This window comes from Cetorhinus maximus, chromosome 4, assembly GCF_964194155.1.
Source record: "Cetorhinus maximus chromosome 4, sCetMax3.hap1.1, whole genome shotgun sequence".
In the NCBI taxonomy this organism is placed as follows: domain Eukaryota; kingdom Metazoa; phylum Chordata; class Chondrichthyes; order Lamniformes; family Cetorhinidae; genus Cetorhinus; species Cetorhinus maximus.
In genome coordinates this window covers 72,996,801-73,019,023 of record NC_135882.1, presented here as the reverse complement: position 1 = coordinate 73,019,023, position 22,223 = coordinate 72,996,801, and the positions used below count along the sequence as shown (strand labels likewise).

The 22,223-nt window shown below is 46.3% G+C and overlaps 1 protein-coding gene across 3 annotated transcripts in view; it reads right to left on the bottom strand.

Moving 5' to 3' along the window:
• The window catches only part of stau2 (staufen double-stranded RNA binding protein 2), a 500,403-nt gene that overhangs the window by 23,791 nt on the left and 454,389 nt on the right, over positions 1-22,223 (bottom strand). For all 3 annotated transcript variants that reach the window (XM_078540321.1, XM_078540322.1, XM_078540323.1), the window contains one exon: positions 3,893-3,981. In XM_078540321.1, the coding sequence (XP_078396447.1) occupies positions 3,893-3,981 (89 nt within the window). The remainder of the gene's footprint in view (positions 1-3,892; positions 3,982-22,223) is intronic.

Below are 22,223 nucleotides of genomic sequence, written 5' to 3'. Positions count from 1 at the left end.
GGTGGGTGAAACCTCAGTTAAGGAAAAAGGAAGGCACATCAGAAGCGCCAAGAAACCTTGGTGTTGAGGCAGTGGTAAATCTTCACTGGGGTTTTGTGTCTGTAAGGGTTGCTGGGATAAAAGGAATAGTGTGAGTTTGAATCATTTTCTGGTAACTATTGAAAACTTTCCAACCTTTTTTTATCTAGTGTAATATAGTTCATTTTTTTTTGTTTAATAAATGTTTCATTCTTTGTGTTAAAGGTATACTGGGAGACTCTTGTCAATGTGTTCAGTTACTGACCTCCACGGTTTAAAAAAAATAACATTTCATTCTGGGATCTGACTTGTCCAGTATTAACACCAGCTGGGATCGTAACAGTGTGAATTGCATAAGTCATTGATGGTGGCGGGATAGGATGAGAGAATGGTTAATAAAGCATATATAGCATCCTGGGCTTTATAAACAGGGGCATAGAGTACAACAGCAAGGAGGTTATGTTGTACTTGTAGGAGACACTAGTTCAGCATCAGCTAGAGTATTTCATCCAGTTCTGGGTGCTGCACTTTTGGGAAGATGTAAAGGCATCAGAGAGAATGCAGAAAAGATTCATGAGAGTGTTTCCAGGAATGAGGAACTTCAGTTATTAAGACAGATGAATTTAGGGCTGTTTTCTTTGGAGAAAAGAAGGCTGAGAGGAGATTTGATAGAGGTATTCAAATCATGAGAGGTCAGGACAGAGTAGAGAAGAAGAAGCTGTTTCCACTCGTGAAAAGATCAAGAAGAAGAGGGCACAGAATTAGAATAATTGGCAAAAGAAACAAAAGTGACATGAGGAAAAACTTTTTCATGCAGCACCTGGTTAAGGTCTGGAATGTACTGCCTGAGAGTGTGATGGAGGCAGGTTCAATTGAAGCATTCAATTAGACTATTATCTGAAAAGGAACAATGTGCAGGTTACGGGTAGAAGGCAGGAGAATGGCACTAAGTGCATTGCTCATTTGGAGAATCGGTGCAGACATGATGGGCCGAATGACCTCCTTCTACACTAGTAATTCTGAGATTCTGGTAATAAACTAAATTGACTGTTGTTTGGCTATTTAAAAATGGCAGGCGCGCTGCCAATTTTGGCGCCCGCCTACCTACCTGTGTTATGGGGGACAGATCGGGAGTGGGCAGGGAAGATGGTGGGCTTGCCACCTCTCGTCTTTTTTGTGCCCCCCCCCGGCTGAAAAGAACCCAGTGGGGGTGGTAAAACCCAGCCCTCGTTTTCTGTTGGGTGGGTTAAGTTAAAATTACCCCCAAGAACTTTTTTGGACAATAAAGCTCGTAAACGAAAGAATCCACTAGATGGACAGAAAGGCAAATGAGTGGGTTGGATCAAGAGCAGAAGTTCAGGAATCAAAAAGGTTGCAAAGTACAGTTAGAGAGAGAAAGATAGCTAAGTATGGACATTGGAAACAAAGACCCAACAGCCTTGCCCTGACAACAACTGAAGGAGAAATTGAGGATAAAAACAGAAGAGGAAGAAGGAAAAGCAGATGGGTGGATAACATTGCGACATGGACTGAGGAATGGTTGCAGGAAGTCAGAGAGGAAGCAAGATGATGTGAATGCACCACTAGGGCTATGGTGAAAACAAACGAACGATGAAAGCATAATGTATATTTCTGAAATTCCTCTCTCCATTAGTGAAGATGCCATCCCTTTGTTTTAAAGATGTTAACACCTCTAAAATAGGGTAAAATTAACTTTGTGACTGCATTAAATACTCATCCCATCATTTTAGGATCCTAACTTTTAATTTATTCCCCTGGTATTTGAACCTGTCATCATAACCAAACAATTTGTTTGGATTAGTTTTGTCAATTTCTTTGTCATTTCTAAAACATCAAGTAAATCATCTCAAGGTTTCTTTTCTAGAGAAAACAAGCCTACGTAACCTTTTCAAAAGAGCACACAGGATTTCAGTTGAGGTCTGAGCAGTGCCTAATGCCTTTTAAATTTGTACCCTAATCTCTCTTTTAATGCAAGTTTATTTGTCCCTTTTTTAAAAAAAAGAAACATTTGCATTTATATAGCACCTTTCACAGCCATAGTGAAAGCCACACCTTTCATGTCAATTAAGTGCAGTAATTATTATGGTACTGGTAAATGTGGCAGCCTATTTGTGCAAAGCAAGGTCCTCCAAACACCAATGAGATAGATAACAAGAAAATCTCTTTTTTATGGCATTTGTTAAAGGTTAAATGTTGGCAAGGAGAACTCCAGTGCTCTTCTGACGTTGGTGCTATAAGATCTTTTAAGTATGTCACAAAAAGCAAATGGGAGCCTTGACTTAACAATTCATCCAAAAGAGATGGCACCTCAAACAATGTAGCATTTTCTCAGTGCTGCACTGAAGTATCATATCAAATATTTGGCCTGAAATTTTTCGGAGTGGCAATCAGAGTCGGGTTGCCACTCCGTTCCTAGTTTTTTACCTGAATTTTTTTTTTCCATCCTGTCGTTCGACCTTCTGACTCAGACCGGGTGAGGTCCAGGCAGTGCAGCGCATCCCCAGGGCCTAGCACCGAGTGCAGCCCTGTTGGAGCAAGGATTTCATGCCCCCCTTTTTCATGGGACTAGCTGCTGCAAACCAGGTAAGTTAAAGGTCCAGCTAAGTTCAAAGGTCCTTGACAGGCCAGGGAGAAGGTAAATATATAAGGTAAATGATCAGGATATGGGGAGGGGGGATTTTGGGAGGGGGTCAGGTTGGGCCTCGTAGGATTGGGGGCATCGGTCAGGTTGGACCAAGGCGGGGGTCGGGTCGGATCGGGATTAGGGGGGAAAGTCATGTCAGGCCTTGGGGGGGATGTGGGTAAGAGTTGGGCCTGGTAGGGGGAGAGGGGTGAGAGTCGGGGCTGGCAGGAGGTGGGTAAAGAGTCCCCAAAGGGGTGGAGGGAATCCCATGGGTGTGGGAATTCCTATCAGGAGGGGGGTGTAATCCATTGGGGGTGGGGGGAGATCCCTGGGGCATTGGGGGGCTAGGGGGAGTCCTGTGGGGCGTCGGTGTGGGTGTGTGCAATAGCTACCCAGAAGTTAGAAGTGGTTTTAATTCTTATCCGGGTAACTATTGGTGTAACCCTGTCCGAACCATCCGAAGTTTATGATTTAAATCACATTTTCAGATGGTACCCAGTGCAGGGCAATTGCCCAGGGGAAGTTTGCACTTCCAGGCAATTGCAAACCTTACCTGTGAACTTCTGAGGGGGGCTTCCCCAATGCATCTTTGGGGTATCCCCCCATTGCGATGCCCTGGATCTTAGAAGTAATGGCCCATTATACTGAAATAGGGCTTGATTAGGTGATTTCTTGGCACAGAGATGAGAGTTATGCCAGCCAGCTAAGGCTGACATCTTTTTTACTTTACAAGTAATTTTGACAGTTTTATACATTTTAGTCCTTAGATCTCATGATTGGTAATTCTGCATCAAAGTTCCATTTGACACATATCGGTTGACAAGTCACTGCTGAGGATATTATGGAGGGACACTAAATAACTTTGTATACCATTCATTTATCTGCCATTTTAAATGGGTTAAGATCTCCAATAAACTGATGGGCAAAGAAGTCAAATGAACAAATTAGCCTTTTGACACCTCATATCACTAACACTAATATTTGAGGGCTACTCACTTGGTTTCTTGCTCCCATAACAATTATTTTACACTTATCCACATTGAGTTGCATCTACCACCCATTTACTCAGTTCCTAAATCCTTCTCTAACCAGCTATTAGCTAATAGCTATTTATTATTTGTTCTGTCTCCTGCATTGGTATCATCTGTTTACTATCTGTTTACCAAAGCAAAGAAAAATAATTACAAAAGAGTTCCAGTGTACTCTTAATGCATACCAATCTGTACTTACATTTCAATGGACCCATTTTCTACCTTGATTGCACCCTCCACTGGGTCGAGTCCTTGTTCAGACAGCTGTTTCAAGGCACTTAAAGCTGCCTGCGGAACCAAAAAGAAACCCTGGGTAAGCCTCACTGCACGCACAATTTTTGAAAATGTTTATGTGATGTTTTGTCCTCATTCAGAACCCAAAAGCTATAGATCATGGCTAAAATTTTACCAGGCTTCCCTCTAGAGACCTTCTGTCGCCATTTTACCACCCACCCACCTCCTAGCTCATCTCCAGAGGGTTAGAAACAGTCAGCCAATCTGCCTAAACCTTATAATTAATACTTACCCTGAAATACAGCATAAGTAATTGTACTAAATATATTACTTAGGATTAAATAGGATATATAGCACAAAAACAGGCCATTCAGCCCAACCAGTCCATGCCAGTATTTATGCTCCACTTGAGTCCTTATTTTGAAATTTTTGCTGCGATCAAGCAGTAGCATAGGCTGCACTGGTTAATTTATCATGCACTATGAATAAGGATCTAATTTATTAAAAGGAACAGGAGTCTTCAAACTCAAAGTGTTCATAATTTTAATTAATTCAGTAGTTTGCAGTAAATACACATGAAAAATGTAAACATTTTAGGTCAACAGTTTGACTCAGAGTTCATTCCAGAAAATGAGCTGACTCTCAGCCTTGCATTCTCCATGTTATTTAGTGAGTGAACTTTAGCCACTTATGAAGTGGTTCATACCAAAGGGCAGTAACAGATACAATATTAGATATACAGTCAGGATTTTGTTTTGAACAAGGGATTGCAATAATGACGTTCTTACATGTTTTAGAAACAGCCCCTAGAGAAAAAAAACCAAGGGCTGTATCTTCTGGTTGGTGAGCGGGGGCAGGGCCCGCTCGCCGACGCATAAAATGAGGCGGGGTGATGTTGGGCGTGCGTCCCGATGTCACGGCGTGTCATTCAGATTTTCAGTTTGGCTGGCTGCGCGCCTGCCCATCAGTCAACGGCCTATTAAGGCCATTAACAAAGTAGTTGAAGTCATTAATGGACCTGCCTGTCCAATCTTAAGGTTGGTGGGCAGGCCGGGAGCCCTGGCAGGCTTCTGAAAAAGCATGAAACCTCATCCACGGGCTGGATGAGATTTCATGAGGATTTAAAAATCTCACGTTATTTTAAAATAAAAGTTTTGGACATGTCCCAACTCATGTGACAGTGTCACATGAGGGGACATGGCAGGGAAATTTTTTTCTCAGCTTTATCTAAAGTTTAAAATGTGAGCCGATCTCCGAGGCAGCACTTTGCCTCATGGAGAGCTGTGCACTCTTCCGCGCGCATGCGCGATACAGCGCACTCCCAGCTCAGGGAATCCATGCCCCCACCCCCAGCCTGCACAGGGAGCGCATAGCGCTTCCTGGCGGATGTCACCCTCGGAGGGCCATAATTGGCCCACCCACATAAAAAGGCAGTGTGCCCCCAACCGGGGTCACCAATCGGAAGCCCATCTGCCCACGCCCGCCCCGACACGTCCCCCCCGAAGGGGGGAAATTGTTGCTGCAAACTTTTTTTTAATTCATTCACGGGATGTGGGCTTCACTGGCTGGGCCAGCATTTCTTGCCCATCCCTAGTTGCCCTTGAGAAGGTGGCGGTGAGCTGCCTTCTTGAACCGCTGCAGTCCGTTTGATGTAGGTACACCCACAGTACTGTTAGGGAGGGAGTTCCTGGACTTTGACCCAGCAACAGTGAAGGAACGGCGATATATTTCCAAGTCAGGATGGTGAGTGACTTGGAGGGGAACTTCCAGGTGGTGGTATTACCATCTATCTGCTCCCCTTGTCCTTCTAGGTGGTAGTGGTCATGGGTTTGGAAGGTGCTGCCTAAGGAGTCTTGGTGAATTCCTGCAATGTATCTTGTAGATGGTACACACTGCTGCCACTGTGCATCGGTGGGGGAGGGAATGAATGTTTGTGGATGTGGTGCCAATCAATCAGACTGCTTTGTCCTGGATGGTGTCAAGCTTCTTGAGTGTTGTGGGAGCTTCATTCATCCAGGCAAGTGGAGAGTGTTCCATCACACTCCTGACTTGCACCTTGTAGATGGTGGACAGGCTTTGGGGAGTCAGGAGGTGAGTTACTCGTCACAGGATTCCTAGCCTTTAACCTGCTCCTGTAGCCACAGTATTTATATGGCTAGTCCAGTTCAGTTTCTGGTCAATGGCAACTCCCAGGATGTTGATAGTGGGGGATACAGGGATGGTAATGCCATTGAACATCAAGGGGTGATGGTTAGATTCTCCCTTGTTGGAAATGGTCAGTGCCTGGAACTTGTGCGGCGCGAATATTACTTGCCACTTTTCAGCCCAAGCCTGGATATTGTCCAGGTCTTGCTGCATTTGGACATGGACTGCTTCAGTTGCAAAGTAGAGATATGAAAAGGCAATTTACCAAATGGAGCTGATCCCCACTAGTACATTAACTTTCCCATCATTGCATTTTGAACAATTCCAGTGTTTTTGCCTTTATTATTTTGTTCCTGGATTATTCCAAATATTAGGGCTGAATTTATCCAGAATTGCATGAAGTGCTGTGGCGAGCGGTTAAAATGGAGACCCATCCGCTGATGAAAATGGCAGGTTTTCACGCCGTATCTTACCAAGCCTGCCTTATTATATATTCACTCCTGCAACACACGCCGTTTCCATGGTGGGTGGGTCTCATTTGCCCGCCTGCCATCACCCCGCTGTTGCATCATGCTGGCCGCCATCTCTAAAAGGCAGCCGTCAGCAAAGCACTCATCACCATCAGCTCATCACCTCTGCCTGGGAGACATGGCCAGCAAAGGCAAAAAGACTGCAGCCCCATGCTTCAACAATGGGCCCCTCAAGCGACTGCTGGATGCCGGGAGCCCCGACGGGATGTGGTCAACCCCCGCTCTAGCCGCAGGATGGGTAGCAATGTCACCAACCCAGCTTGGGATGCGGTGGCAGTGGTGGTCAGCTCCAACGCCTTTCAGAAGAGGACTGCCGCTCAGTGCCGCAAAAGGATGAATGATCTCCTCCACTCTGCCAGGGTAAATCACTCTATTCATTACTCCCAACTCACACAACCCATCACACACCCACAGGGCCCTCACTCACGGCCAGTGCAAGGGACATCACCATTCACTCTCTCACACATACTGTCACTGTCCTCATCCCATCCATGGGACACTCACCACCCACACAGGCCAGGCATGCTCATCATCTGGCCCGGCAGGCGTCCTGATACACTCTCCCCATCTCTATCCATGCAGGACAAACTGGCTCACAACAGGAGGGAAAGCTCGCAGACAGGTGGGGGGATGCCAGAGATCAAAGTTCTCACAGAATTTGAAAACAGAGCCATCCAGCTGGCCAGCAATGACCGGGACCGGTCCTGTGCTGATGGTGAGGTTGGCGCTGCTCTACCAAGTGAGGATCCAGCAGTGCAACATCCATCAGACAACCATGCAGTGAGTGATGTGTCCTCTTTCACAGGCCACTGCCATGCGCTAATTATCTCCCCTTGCTTTCGCAGGCACATCTCGAAAGCAGCAGACGGAGTCCACGACCCAGAGCCTCCAAGCAAGCCCCGAAAAAACCTTCGAAGAGGAATCTGAAGGCACCCTCCCTGAAGTCCCGTCATAGCGCTCACCCACACCTTCCACCAGCGCAGACACACACACCTTGGTGGGACCTAGCTTTAGAGTAGCTTCGGGACCACAATCTGGTGAGCACACCGCACTTTCTGATCCACAGCAGGCGGAGGCAGGGACTTCCCAGGTCCCTGGCACTCGGAGGATTGCCGGAGGCCAGAACGTTGCTGAGTCCGAGTCAGATGACGAGCCTCTGGACCGGTCATGGCACAGTTACTGCAGCTGTAAAGGCAAGCTCGGGAACATCAGGAAGATATGTCCGCTGCACTCCTCAGATTGCAAGGCACGATGGAGAAATCTGTCCATCTTCAAGCTGAGGTGATAGCGCTGGCATTGCAACGCACTGAGGTCAACACTGGCAGGATGGCAGCCGCCATGCAGACCTTGGTCCAGGATGTCACTCTTTAACTCCTGTTAAGCGTCGGCTTACCTCCATCACTGATGCTGTAGTTGGCCCCCAACAGTGTGTACATGAGAGGGGTGCTGGGCAGCTCGATCTCATTCCAGCTAACCCTTCCACTCAAAGAGTCAGCCAGGGGCCCTCAGGCACCCATAGGGAGGAGGATCAGCAGGTACTTGCTCCGGGGTCATCCACCCAGGTGGCTCTGGGAGTGACCGGCCCATCTGACTCCCCTCTTCCTGCGACCTCCGAAGATCCAGCTTCACAGGCCGAGGAGGATGCCACTGCCACACAAAAGGACTCCAAAAGCAGGCCGGGGCCATCCAGAGGACGCCTGCCAAAGTCATCACAATCAGCAGGCTGCCTCCATCTCCACTGTGGATGTCCGGGGAGTACTAAGACGTAGCAGCAGGGTTAGGACAGTTAAGGAAAATTAGTTGCACAGCCTGGGCATGGGTTTTAATCACGTACGTAATGTTCACTATTGTCAATAAACCCCCAAGAATGTCTCCTTGCCTCTGGCTCCTTGTTCTGATGAGCAGTGTTCTTGTCACTCAGATGTGAAACCTTTCTGCACAAGATAAAAGGCAGGTGCCTCAGTCCAGGGCCTCTTCCCTATGCTCCATGCAGCCTTCAGACCACAGTGATGGTCCAGCCTCACACTCCCTGGAAACATTACTGATGCCTGCACCTCGGCGGTGCTGGTCCTTGCTGCCAGAATGTAGTGGGCAGGCACCACAGAGGTCTCCATTCTCTCTGTGTGCTCTCAGCACCTTTAAGGTGGGGCTGGCCCCCATCACACCAGTATCTGCGACCAGTGATGCTGTGCACCAGTTCCTGAAGTGCTGAGGTGCTGAAGGCGGACACAGCATCAGATGCGTCTAAAGTTTCACGGCTACATCTCTGAGATGACCCTGATCATGGAGTGCAAGCGAGCTGCCCTTGGCCAGACAGAAGTCAGACATTCTCAGAGGCTATGTGAAGATCTATGGAGTGTCCTTACTGCATGTTGTCATCATCCTCCTGTGATCGAGTGACTATTAGGGCCTCCACTGCATCTCGGTGGCAGGAGCATTCACTCAGAGGGCATTGGCACTGAGATAAGCCAGGCTGGAGTCAAACATTCACAATTGTGATGTGAGAATCTACAGGGACACCTCACTGCATGTCGTCATCACCCTCCACAAATCTGGCAGCTATAAGGGCCTCCTGAGTGCGACTGCCTCGTCTAGCCAGTGTGAGAGCCCCATCCCCGTTGTCGTCACCACCAAGCGCCCCCTCACCCTCATCCCCGTCAGCGTCGTCCTTATCAGAGGAGATATGCAGCTCCTCCATCCCCTCCTCAGCTAGCTCATCACCCCATTGCAGCGCCAGGTTGTAAAGAGCGCAGCAGACGACAATAATGCGTGACACTCTCTGTGGACTATATTGCAGGGCTCCACCAGACTGGTCCAGGCACCGGAACCATATCTGCAGCATCCCGATGGTCTGCTCCACCAAGTTGCGAGCTGCTGCATGAGCCTCATTATACCTTCACTCTGCTGCAGTCTGAGGCCGCCGCAGGGGTGTCATCAGCCACGGCCTCTGTGGGTAGCCCTTGTCCCTGAGGAGCCAACCCTGCAGCCTCTGTAGACCCTGGAAGACTGCAGGGATCTGCGAGCAACTCAGGATGTAGGTGTCGTGCACACTTCCTGGAAACCGGTCGCACACCTGCAGGATGCATTTCTGGTGGTCGCATACCAGCTGCACGTTCAGTGAGTGGAAGCCCTTGCGGTTGATGAAGTTCACCGAGTGCAGCGACAGAGACCTGAGCGCCACATGAGTGCAGTCAATCGCACCCTGCACCTGTGGGAATCCCGAGATCAGGGCGAATCCAATGGCGTTTGCATCCTGGCTGTCCCGGTCCTGGGCGAAATGCACAAAGTTGTGTGCCATGGAGAAGATGGCATCTGTGACCTCACGGGTGCATTTGTGGGTGGCGGATTGTGAAATCCCATAGAGGTCACCTGTGGAGCCCTGAAAGGAGCCACTGGCACAGAAATTGAGCGCGTGGTCACTTTCACAGCCATTGGCAGTGGATGCCTTCGATGTCCCCTTGGTGCCAAGTCCTGCAGTAAGTGGCAGATGTGAGCCACCAGGTCCCTAGACATGTGCAGTCGCGGCAACACTGGTTCTCAGTCATCTGCAGGAATGGCAGGCTGCATCTATGCACCCTGGGTGTCGCTGGGCACTGACCAGCCACGTCTCGCTGTCGCTCCTGGGCAGCGTGTGCGGGAGCCCCTGCTGCCCCTTCTTCCTGAGGTTGCTGCTCCTGCCTTTGCGCGGTCAGGTGCCTCCGTCACCCTCTCCTCCGTCTTCTACAGTCTCTGTAGGCCATCAGGCATACACCTGATGGCCTACATCAGGATCCATGATCCTGACATGGTCCTCCTGCAGCATGAAAGAGAGAGACGTGGTTATCATGGCTGTACTTAGCACCTTTCCTGGCCCTGTGTGACTGCTTAATGCTTCCCGGAGAGTGCTGGTCACCTCTCGGATGGCCAGAGATGAGTGCGCTGCATGGCTGCCCTGTCAACCTGCGACATGGGAGACACTGGTCCAAACCGGGATGCTAAGATTGCAAGGGGCTGTGAACACCTCCAGCAGTGACTGCTACATGGCCACCGTTGGCGAGGAGATTGTACAACGTGTGCAGTCCAACTGCTCTGTGGTCCAATAAAGTGGTGGCGGACTCGAAGTCTGTGCCGGGGGGCTGGGGGGTGGGGGGTAAAGTTTTGGAGCGTTTGGTAGCCCTTTGGTGCCTCCATGAAGCTTGCATGGGTAGGAAGGCTAGGAGCCTGACCCCAATCATATCACTGTGGCTGTGCCTGATCTGTCTCAGTTGCAGAGGCATGATCAGTTTATGCTGGTGTCTCTAATGCGTGGCCATTTCCCTCACTTACCCTGACCCTCCACCCCGATTGCATGTGTGCAGGATGCAGCACCAGGGCAGCATGTGATCCATCTCCCCCCCCAGCAGTCGCCTGTGAGACTGGCCAGCACTTGCCCCCAGACACCCCCACCTCTCAGCAGTCTCCTGCGGGACCAGGCATCAGTTTCCCTGCACCCCCCCCGGCACCCCTGAGACCTGTAAACAACGGGCGAGCGGTAGAGAATGCTGCTGCTCATTCATCTCAGTTCCCCCCAAGTGAAGGCCGCCTGTGTGCTGTTGTGAAACACATTGGCGTGCTTTCCTGCCGACATGGATGGACAAAACTGTGGGGTTCCAAGAGCCTAGCGGATAGCCTTTTAATTATTTGCTGATGCATTACAATTAGCTCCCCGCTGACCGATGGTGGGAAACGTGGCCCACCATTGGTGGGATGAGCAGATGATCGTGATCTGCCTTCACGCTGTCGTGAAGTGGGTCCCACCATATTTTCCACACAAGCCACCTATCACACCCAACGCCAGCGGGCTCGGAAAATTCCGCCCATTGTCTTTGCGTATAGAAGTTATTTTCCTTGGTATTTTCAATATTAGCTTATACTTATTTCTATGTCTGTTGTTTTGTTCCATTTTTTTGCCATACTTTGAAATAATCTGGTTTTATCTTGTTTATACGTTTAATCAGGCTGCATTTTACTGTACTTTGATTTCTAAGTAATGCTACAGTTTAGGATATTGATTAATTGTCATTAGTATTACCATTTGAATGTATGATCTTATTTTTTTAAATATCTAAGTATTCCCTTTTACAGAATCAACCCCATATATACAGTTTGGAACAGTATAGTTTCCAAAATTAAGCAAGAAAGTAAACAAAGCTATCCATCAGTTTGAGCAAATATTGTTTCAGGAGAATATGTGGCTAAATGTGCATGAACAGTAAATGTTTATAAAAAGTACTGCAAATAACATTTTTACTTTGTGTTCAGTGTACAGTGGTTTGTTTCACAATTAAAAGAAATTAATATACATTATAAAAAGTCTAATAGATGACAAGAGAGGTAGCCTCCACATCCTCATTACTGCTTACCATCCAGACACTTCTACTCCAAACAGCTTGTGTGTGTACACAGAATAAGGACAGAATAGGACTAAAGTATCGAACAACCACTGTCAAGATTTATGAATGGAGAATGACTACTTCAGAGAGGTAATAGAAAGCAGCCTGCACCTCGGGAATTGAGCCCAGCATGAATCAAAGTAAAAAAAGCACTGCTTTGTTGTAGGAAACAAGAACAGGACCAGCTGTGCATCACTTTTATTATGACATTACATAGAATGACTTTTCATGATGCAGTGATATATTTGGATGCAAATTTTATTGTGTTTAACAAAAGTTATTTTAGTTATTCCAGTCTTGACATTGCTGGAAGCAGTGAACAGTTGCGTGCCTTATGCTGCGATAGGTCAGATGGGAGGGAATTTCAGAGCAATCAATTCCATTATGCAAATACCAATTTTAAAATGCTTTCAATTGTTACAATTTTTTCAGAATCTGCAGCTAGTATGGCCAGTGAACATAGTCTAAGAAAGGTTAGGCATAGGAATTTCTCTCCAAGTGGGGTGAATGCTCCATTGGTACTATGTGGCCCCAACATCCACCCTCAATAAGTAAAATGGCCTTGACCCTGGAAATGGGCTGCAGTCATGGATACAAGCAAGAATGTGTAGAAGTTCTACCCGTACCAAAGATACTCCGGTACCACTGTCCTGGGGAACAAGCCAGCCTTGAGCATCTTCATAGTTTGTGTAAAGGAGTGAAACGGTTGTATCTAGCACTCTTGATGAGTTTGGCACAGGACTGTACCTCTAGTCCTATACTTGTAATAAGTGGACTACCTTCAATGTTCAGGTTAAATAGCTCCTTCATTAAAATAAAAAAGCTTTTCAAACTGTTCATCCATGCTTTTCCTCTTTTATGACAAAAATACCATGTGTATATATTTTTCCCCTTTTGTTTTTTACATTTCCTTTTCTAATAAGTTATGTTCAAAAACAATAACTCAAAATAAGTGCAGCATACCTGCGAATACACTTTGTTGTCTATGCATATGCTATATTAACTTCACTAATAAATCCACAAGGGAATTCAGGAAAACTTTTGCTAACCAAAGAGTGGCTAGAATGTGGAACTCACTACCAGTTGAGGCGACGAGCATAGATGCATTGAAGGGGAAGGTAGATAAACATATGAGGGAGAAAAAAGTGGAAGGTTGTGGTAGATAAACATATGAGGGAGAAAGGAGTGGAAAGTTGTGGAGTTAGATGACGATGGTTGGGAGAAGGCTCATGTGGAACATAAATACCGACGTAGACCTGTTGGGCTGAATGGCCTGTTTCTGTGCTGTAAATGTTTTATAACTATGTCAATAAGTCATAAACTGTTGGAAAGACTGCTCATAATAGTGTCCCTGAAAAATAATATCCCTGCTGTTGTGAATATCTAGTTCATAATTCAAATGTTTTAGAATATACATTTTAGCTTTAGAAATGGAAGTTGGAACTGTAGATAATGGAACTGTAGATAAATGGGGGCATCTGGTTGAGAAACTGGTGAAACTGAAAACTGGAAACTGGTAAAAACAGCTCTGATGTAAATGCAAATCAAACAAACATAAAGCAATTAGCAATCAAAAGATTGGGGCCATGTTGACTTAAGAGCTTAGAGTTGATAGTGAAAAAACTGGAACAACAGTTGACCCATTTCTGGACCTTGTGCTAGAGCCAGGCTGTCTATTGTTGGCTCCATAAAATAAGTTAAAAGCTAGCAATTCTGAGAAAGAGGGTCTTAAAACTCTCCTTAGACACTGAAATTATTGATATGGTTTACCAGAATTAAGGAAAACTTTGGAATTAAAAGGTAGTTAATTTATATTTATATTTTTACCTGGGGACAAGGCCATGTACGTCACATTACCACATAGATAATGATTCAGGGTACAGCCTTGGTTGGAAGGCTCTTTTGATTGATTTATCTGTGTGCCTTTGCTGACAGAAGCAGGCAGTTCAGTTTGGATGTTGAACAAATATTTTGTGCTTGCCTCCATAGGAGAAGACATAAAACATAACAGAAATAGTAGGGAACTGTGGGTCCAATGAGAGTGAGGAATTTAAAGTAACTTATGTTAGTAAAGAAAAGCACTGAAAAAATTAATGGACTGAAAGCCGACAAATCCCCTGGACGTAATAGTCTAAATCCAAGGGTTCCACAAATGGTGGCTGTAGGGTTATGCACTGGTTATGATTTTGCAAAATTCCCTAAATTCTGAAACAGTTTCAGTGAATTGGAAGGTAGCAAATGGAACACTGCTATTCAAGAAAGGAGGGGGGGTGGGGGTGGGGTGGAGAGAAAATAGGGAATTACAGGCCATTTAGCCTATCATCAGTCATTGGGAAAATGCTGGAAACCATTATTAAGGAAGTGGTAATAGGTCACAAAGAAAATTGAAGTACGATTAGGCAGAATCAACATGGTTTCATGAAAGGGAAATCATACTTGACATAGCTATTAGAGTTTTTTGAGGATGTAACTAGCAGGGTAGATAAAGGGGAACCAGTGAATGAGGTATATTTAGATTTTCAGAAAGCTTTTGATAGTGCCTATGAAAGGTTGTTGCACAAGGCATGGGCTCAAGGGTTTAAAGTTAATATACTAACGTGGACAGAGTATTGATTGAAGGACAGAAAAAAAAGTACAAATAAACAGGTTATTTTTGGGTTGGCAGGTACTCATGGGGTGCTGCAAGGATCAGTGCTGGGGCCCCAACTATTTTCAATTTGTATCAATGACTTATATGAAGGAACCGCATATAATGTATTCAAGTTTGCTGATGGCACAAAGCTAGGCTGGAAAGTAAGACGCAAAGAGTCTGCAAAGGTTATAGACAGGTTAAGTGAGTGGGCAAGAAGGTGGCAGATAGAGTATAATGTGGGAAAATGTGAAGTTATTCACTTTGGTAGGAAGGATAAAAAAATGAATGTTTTTAAATGGTGAGAGACTATTATATGTTGGTGTTCAAAGGGATTTGGGTATCCTTGTACAGAAAGCACAGGGAATTATCATGAAGGTACAGTAAGCAATTAGGAAGGTTGCCCTTTATTGCAAAGGGGTTGGAATGTAAGAATAAGGAAGTCTTGCTGCAATTGTATAAGGTTTTTGTGGGACCATACCTGGAGTACTATGTGCAGTTTTGATCTCCATACCTTCAGATGAGTACACTGGCTTAGAAGGGGTTCAACAAGGATTCACTGGATGTGACTTTTCAGATGAGAGGATTGTTTTCTGAGGAGACGTTGAGTAGATTGGGCCTCTACTCTATGGAGTTTAGAAGAATGAGAGGTGATCTCATTGAAACATATAAGATGCTGAGAGGGCTCAATAGGGTAGATTCTGATAGGCTGTTTCCTCTGGCTGGAAAGTGTAGAACTAGGGGGCACAGTCTCAGGATAAGGGACAGCCATTTCTGACTGAGGTGAGGAGAAATTTCTTCACTCAGAGCGTTGTGAATATTTGGAATTCTCTACCTCTGAGGGTTGTGGATGTTCAGTTGTCTAATATATTCAAGGTTGGGGTCAATAGATTTTTGGACTCTAAGGAAAACAAGGTATATGGAGATTAGGCAGGAAAGTTAAATTGAGGTACAGGGTCAGCCACGATCTTATTAAATGACAGAGCAGATTCGGGGATGCCATATGACCCATCCCTGCTCCTATTTCTTATGTTCTTACTCATCTTTTGACTTCCTAATTCTTTCACAACCTAAGATGACCTTTGTGTACCAATCAGCATTTTTACTTCTTTCAGTGTTTTAAAATCTATTTCAGTTTATTAACCCTTTGACTGTTTCTTTGTAAAAGTCTTTACAGCACCTTTATTTACATCTCCTCTTTGTCCTGGTTAACTCCATGAAGTGACTTTCTTATCAGCGTTATACCAGTTCTGAAGATGGATTCACCTGACATGTTGATGGACCTGGGCCTGATTTTTACCTTTGGCGGGCGTGCCCGATCAGCGGGCCCAGGATCGGTCGGGAAATGGACCGCCGACTGCGATATGCCCCCAGCCACGATTTTGCGTTGGCTGACCAATTAACGGCCAGCCAGCATGAAACGTGCGCTGAAATGCTCAGCGCTGCTGGGGTGGGGGTGGGAAGAGGGCAGGCGCTGCGAGAAAGCTCCCTGAAGGAGCTGCCTCAGGGAGCTGCAGACCTGAAAATCATCAAATAAAAGTTTTAAAAGCTGAAAAAAAATGTCCATGCATCACAATCAATCACCTGAAAATATAGCTGATATTTATTTTTATTTTATTTCATTATGGAAATTTTATCCTGCCCTTGGTTGAGGTTTGACAAAAAATGCAAAGTCCGTCTGGCCAATTCGCCTGTCCACCAAACGTAAGGTTGGATGGGCCACAAAAAATTGGAAACAATTGTGCCATTAATGGGCTTAGTTGCCCTCTTAATTGTTGGTGGGCGCGCTTCCGATTTTTGCGCCCATATGCCTGCCAAGCGAAATATCGTGCAAGTGCACGATGACATCGGTACACTCGCCCGATGTCTTCTTGCGCGATTTTACACCCAATTGGGTCGGGCGCACTCCCGCCCGTGGGATGTAAAATTCTGCCCCTGATGTGTATTGCCAGCATTTACTACAGTAGATGAGAAGTTAGCAGATTGGAGAGACAGAAATGCAGCCAACAAATGTATGCGGCTTCATCAGGTAAATTATCAAGGAAACCCAGCTTTTCTTGCCAAATCAGTAATCACTACAAAAAGAGAACCAGGTAAAATTGATGCATGATACGTCTCTTAGTGATTTAAAAAAAAATAGAAAAAAATCCATTTGTAAATAGAGCTCGTCCCTCTTTGGCAAAGTCTATTGTTAACATTTCCATTGGAATTTACACTAGATACAACATAAAGGTATTAGATTAAATGTATTAAGCTCAAATGAACAGGTAAAGCTAGTGAGCAAATGAATAGTAATAGATGTCAGCTCTTTTAAGGTGTTTTAAAATACTATCTTTTTTGAATGTTTTCTTTTCAGGTACATCAATAAAGTCGTCAATTCTATTACACTTGTACTGTCCCTGTTTCTGCCAAACTTAAAAGCAAAGGCTTCTTTAAAGGTGGCGCAGGTTATAATATGGTGCCACAATCATCATCAACATTAATTCATGATGAGTCAGCAGAAGATGCTATTTGAGTGGGATAGGTCAAGAATGTCACTCTGCTTAGCTCTGAAGAAGAGTCATACGGACTTGAAATGTTAACCCTGTTTTTCTCTCTCCACAGATGCTGCCAGGCCTGCTGAGTTTTTCCAGCACTTTCTGTTTTTATTTCAGATTTTCAGCATCGACAGTGTTTTGCTTTTATCTCAGTCTCTCAGTGATAGTAGATAATTCTGCTAATAGGTTTGCGGGTGGGTGGCAGGGGGGCTAAAATTCCTCGGATGGCCTTTCCACCAGGCTCTTGCCACAAGATCTGGTCCCTGAGGGTGCTCCCTCCCCCCTCTGGCCTCTCCATCAACATCCCTCTCTACCACACTCCAAGCCTCACCTCCCCTCCCTGCCCTGAGACCACCACACTTAACTGGTCCTAGACTCCTGAGACTTAGGGCGCAATCGTCCCAGATGTGCACTAAGTGCGGTAGCGGTTGGGAGAAAGGATGTTTTACCCGCTGGCCGCAATGGCAGGTTTTCATGCCATATCATCCCAATACCGCCTCATTAATCATGCATTCCTGGGAAACATGCCATTTTGCTAGCGGGCAGCCTCTGATTCGCCCCAACATGCCATCACTTCACCGCTTCCTCACATCAGCCACCATATTTAAAGTGCAGCCGCACGCACACCTCTCAGTGCTTCCAGCTCTGCACTGCTACACAGAAGACATGGCCCTGAAAGGCAAGAAGGCTGCACTCCCCAATTCAGTAACATGTCCCTGGAACGCCTTTTGAACGCTGTGGAGGTCCCTGGTGATGTCCTAGGTGTGTCTCCTCCTCCCTTCTGCTGCTTGAAGGCCCCGGCCTATCTCCTTGAGGGGAAGGAGCACCTGGAGGGATGTTGAAGTGCCCTGTTTCCCTCTCGTGTTGTCACTGCAGGAACTTGCCCATGGCTACTGTGATGGAATGCAGGTCTGCACACATCTCCGTGTTCTGCTGGACTGGGGTCTTTATGGCGTCCGCTACCTTTCTCATGGAGACCTTCATATGTGCACATGTGGGCACCACTTCATCAGGGAGCAGGCAGACACACTCCTCCAACTCGCATGCCACTCTGTTGAGGGCTTCCAACAGCTCTGTGTGATGTTCCCCCGCATTCTGCTGACTCTCCATTATGAATTGGAGGGCTGAATCCAGAGGTTCGTCATCTGACTTGGACCTCATAGATGCCTCTTCCCCAGAAGTCCTCTGAGTGCTGGGAAGCTCAGCTGAACCTGCCTCCTCCTGCTGCAGACACCTGTCTGTGCGGTGACCACCAGATTGTGAACCTGAGCTGCTCCAGATCTAGGTCCCACTGAGGTGTCTCTGCGCTGGTGGAGCATGTGAGTAAGCACTGTGGCGGGTCTTCCAGGCTGCTTATTTTCAGCTCTTCATTGGAGGAGGTGTCCTTCATGGGAAGGTTGAGGGCAAGCTGCCATTTTTGCAAGGCTAACAGCGGAGTGGTGAAAATCACCTAGCCATTAGCTAGGAAATTTGAAATTCACAAGCTATATATTCCTCTCCACAAGTTGCTGGACAGTTTACACATTAATAACAGCAAGCGCATTAAATTTGCCTGTATTTTGGCATCAAATTCAAGGCCATGATTAAGGGATTCCAAACAGGTTTTCGATAGCTCATGCTATTCATATGTTAACATCAGTCAGATAGTAAGCAGAGTTGAATCAGATCCAATGTCCTTTGCACAAGAAAACCAAAAGCAACAATTATCTTGGCAGCAAAATTTCATTGAAAATTTAAGTAACATGCAATAAATATAACTTTGAAAGTTGCAACTGAAAATTTAACTACTTCAAAATCAAACTTAAATTTTAAGCATTTTGTTGTTTTTGAAATTTTTGCTGAATTAAAGACAGGGGACTATTTTTATTTTCAGGCCCATGGTTCACAAAAAGTGGCAACCACGTCCCTGTGTAGGAGGCAGTATCACTGTGGGGAGCCAGTCACAGAGGTAAGTTCATTTAACATCAATGTATTGAAGGAAAATAGCTTAGAGAGCTATTCAGGCAGTGGCACACAGTGACCAGCAAATGTGCAAAAGTAGTATAGTGGTACGACCAGATATGTACTTGGCTGTTTGCAGTTTGTAAGAATTAAACCAGACAGATATTTTTGAGGTAAACACCTAAAGGGTTAGTTTTATTGTGCTAATATTATTGAATATGGGGACCAACAGCAGTAAGAAGCAGCGGCTCACAGAGCAAGTGCAGGCCAATGCTGCTGATCACCCAATGGTGTTGGATGAGGGGCAAGGAGGGAACAAAGGTAATACCCTCCATACAGGGTATGCTGACATTGAACTAACTCCTTGAATCTAACAGAGTATCAATGTCGCCAAAGGATATGCCTATCAAAGCGGATGGTAGCGGAGTTGTGTGCTCCATCATTGCTGGTAACATTGGCACACCCTGCCAGTAGCCATCATAGTAATTGTGGTGCTTTGGCTCTGGGTCCTTCCAAGGAGCAGCAGCTGACTTCACTGGCATCTCACAGTTGGCTGCCCATCACAGCATTTGGGAAGGGATGGATGCCGGGTTTGAGAGGGCACTGGAATGCAGTGAGTTCACCACTGATGACACCACACAAGCGCACGGGGCAGTGAGATTTGCCTCCACCGCTGGACCCTGTCAAGAGCAGGGGTTTGTCAACTCCAGCCACGTGGCTATCGAGGCACTGGTAGAGCAGCCAGGAGTATTCATGAACAGGAAAAGATTCCATTCTTTCAATGTTCATGTGGTGTGCGACCACCAGAAGAGTTTCCTTCAGGTCTGTGCATGGTATCCATGCAGCTGCCATGACTCCTTTATCCTTAGGCAATCGCACTTGATGCAGATGTTCATGGCCCTGGAGAGACTGTATGGATGGGGAGAAAACTAAAGCTATCCACTTATGAGATGGCTGCTAACACCTAAATGCTACAACTGCTATCATCTCAGCGCAAGGGCCACCATAGAGCAGGCCATTGGACCCATCAAGATGCTGTTCCAGTATCTTGACTGGTTGGGGCCGCCCCTCTCCCCCATTCCCCCTTCCCCACAAACCCCCACCCCACCCCCCAACAAAGTACGCTCCCTCAAAGGTGTCTCGGATTGTCATGGTCTTCAGCACTTGTCACAACATGGCCCTACAGAGGTATCGAACATCCTGGAGAAGAAGCGGGAGAGTGGTACACTTCCTCCGAGAAAGAGGAGGAGGAGGAACTGGAGCAGGAAGGTGATTCTGGTTTAGCAATGACCTTCAGAGGTCTGGTTAAGGTGGTCATCCCATTGCTCCTGCATCCACTCGGCTTGATGGCCTTCCAAGAGGTTGGCCACCGTCTCAATGGATGAACTCATGCACTCATATGCCTGAGGCATGGTGCAGCACGTGTCATGGATGGACCCCTTTAATCTCTGCCCATGATTCTGCACAGCCTCAGGGAATTCCAACATTTGGGCACACATCTCCTGCTGCTGCTTTAGGAAGACCTGCTTGTATCTGACACTCGAGGCTCTGCCACTCCATCCAGCTGACCATGACTGTGCTGGTTCTCCATCCCTGATGGGGACTGCCTATAGCTGCTTCTCCTCTCTCACCTCCTCTGTAATGTGTTGTTCACCCTGTGCCACATGTGGTTGATTCCTTGAGGGCCCGCTGAGGTAGTGTATCTGCGCTGGTGGAAGGTGCACTTGGCTGGTGTGATGGTGCAAGCTCACTTATGTCTTCTGAAGATGATGCTGATGCTGTTGCTCTGAGCTGTGTTGTCTTCCCACCAATACTCGGCCAGTGGGAAACATAAGAGGGTGGTTATGCTAAATCTCCTCTGTCTTTATCTGCTTCTTCAGAGCTGAAGCAGGCCCTTGGGCATGAAGGCATCTAGGGAGGAGGGAGCTCCATACTTGTCACCTGAAGATGTTCAAATCTTTTCACCTTGTCTTGGACAGACTCCACTCTCACCATTTCCCACTCTCTCATGTTCTGCCATTCTGAACAGGTCAATGGCCATCTCCTCCGAGAACTTGCTCTGGCATTATGTGCTCTCTTTTCCTATAAGGTCAAGAGGATGAGTTAAGACCAATGTTCACTCTCTCACTACATTCAGCTACACCAACATGTGATGACACTGACTGCAACATTGCATCCTGCACTTCTGATAGGGAAGTCAGCTTTGTCCACAGGTCAGTGGGCTCCACACATGTATTCAGTATTCAGGAGGACTATGTGCCCTCAGGTTGCTCAATGCATGCACATGCTTGTGATTGCGGACCTGGGTGCAGCACTTACCTTGTCAGTCCACAAAAGGTTGCTAAAGCGTTTGCCTGGCTAAATCCAGGTCTTCCTCACCATGCTACATCCATTTACTTCCTCTGTCACATCCAGCCAAAACTATTTGGTCTGACTGACTGGCTTTCTCCTGCTGCTCGCCAGGAATAGAATGCTGCGGTATGCTGACACTGCCTCCAGGATAGCTACATGAGAGGCATCGCTAAATTGGAAGGTCAGCCTGGCATGGATGCTAGTCTTTCTGTGGGCATGTTGATCGTCTCACTTTGCCATCTTCTTCGGAAACTGGCAACCATAATACTGGCTGCTGGCTCCTTTTTAACAACCTCGCTGCTGTCTTACCTACTCCTTGCCTCCACTATCCCTAACTGGGTGGTGAGCATGCCCCTGGCCACTAATTGGCCTGCTCGTTCAAAGGAGTTTGGGCAGGAGTCTGAAAGCTGTGGCTCTGAAGCTGCATATGGCTCATTAAAGACTTGTGCAGCTCCTAACCTTGATAGGTCGATTGATCAATGGAACCCATTTTGAGGCTAATTAAATGTCTTGTTTCATTTTTTAAACTTTTATTAGCATTATACTTGTGAGAAAGTATCATTCAATTAACAACTTTTTTGTAAAAACCTTTAAAATGTTATTGAAATGTGCCTCTCTCTGGTTTCTCATTATTATTGGCATTTGAGTAACAACATTGCATCTCTTAAGATATTGCATTTTTGACTACATTTTATTGAGGTTGCCAACTCCTAGCGTTGGATGCCAGATGCCAATGCTACTTGGGGTGGGA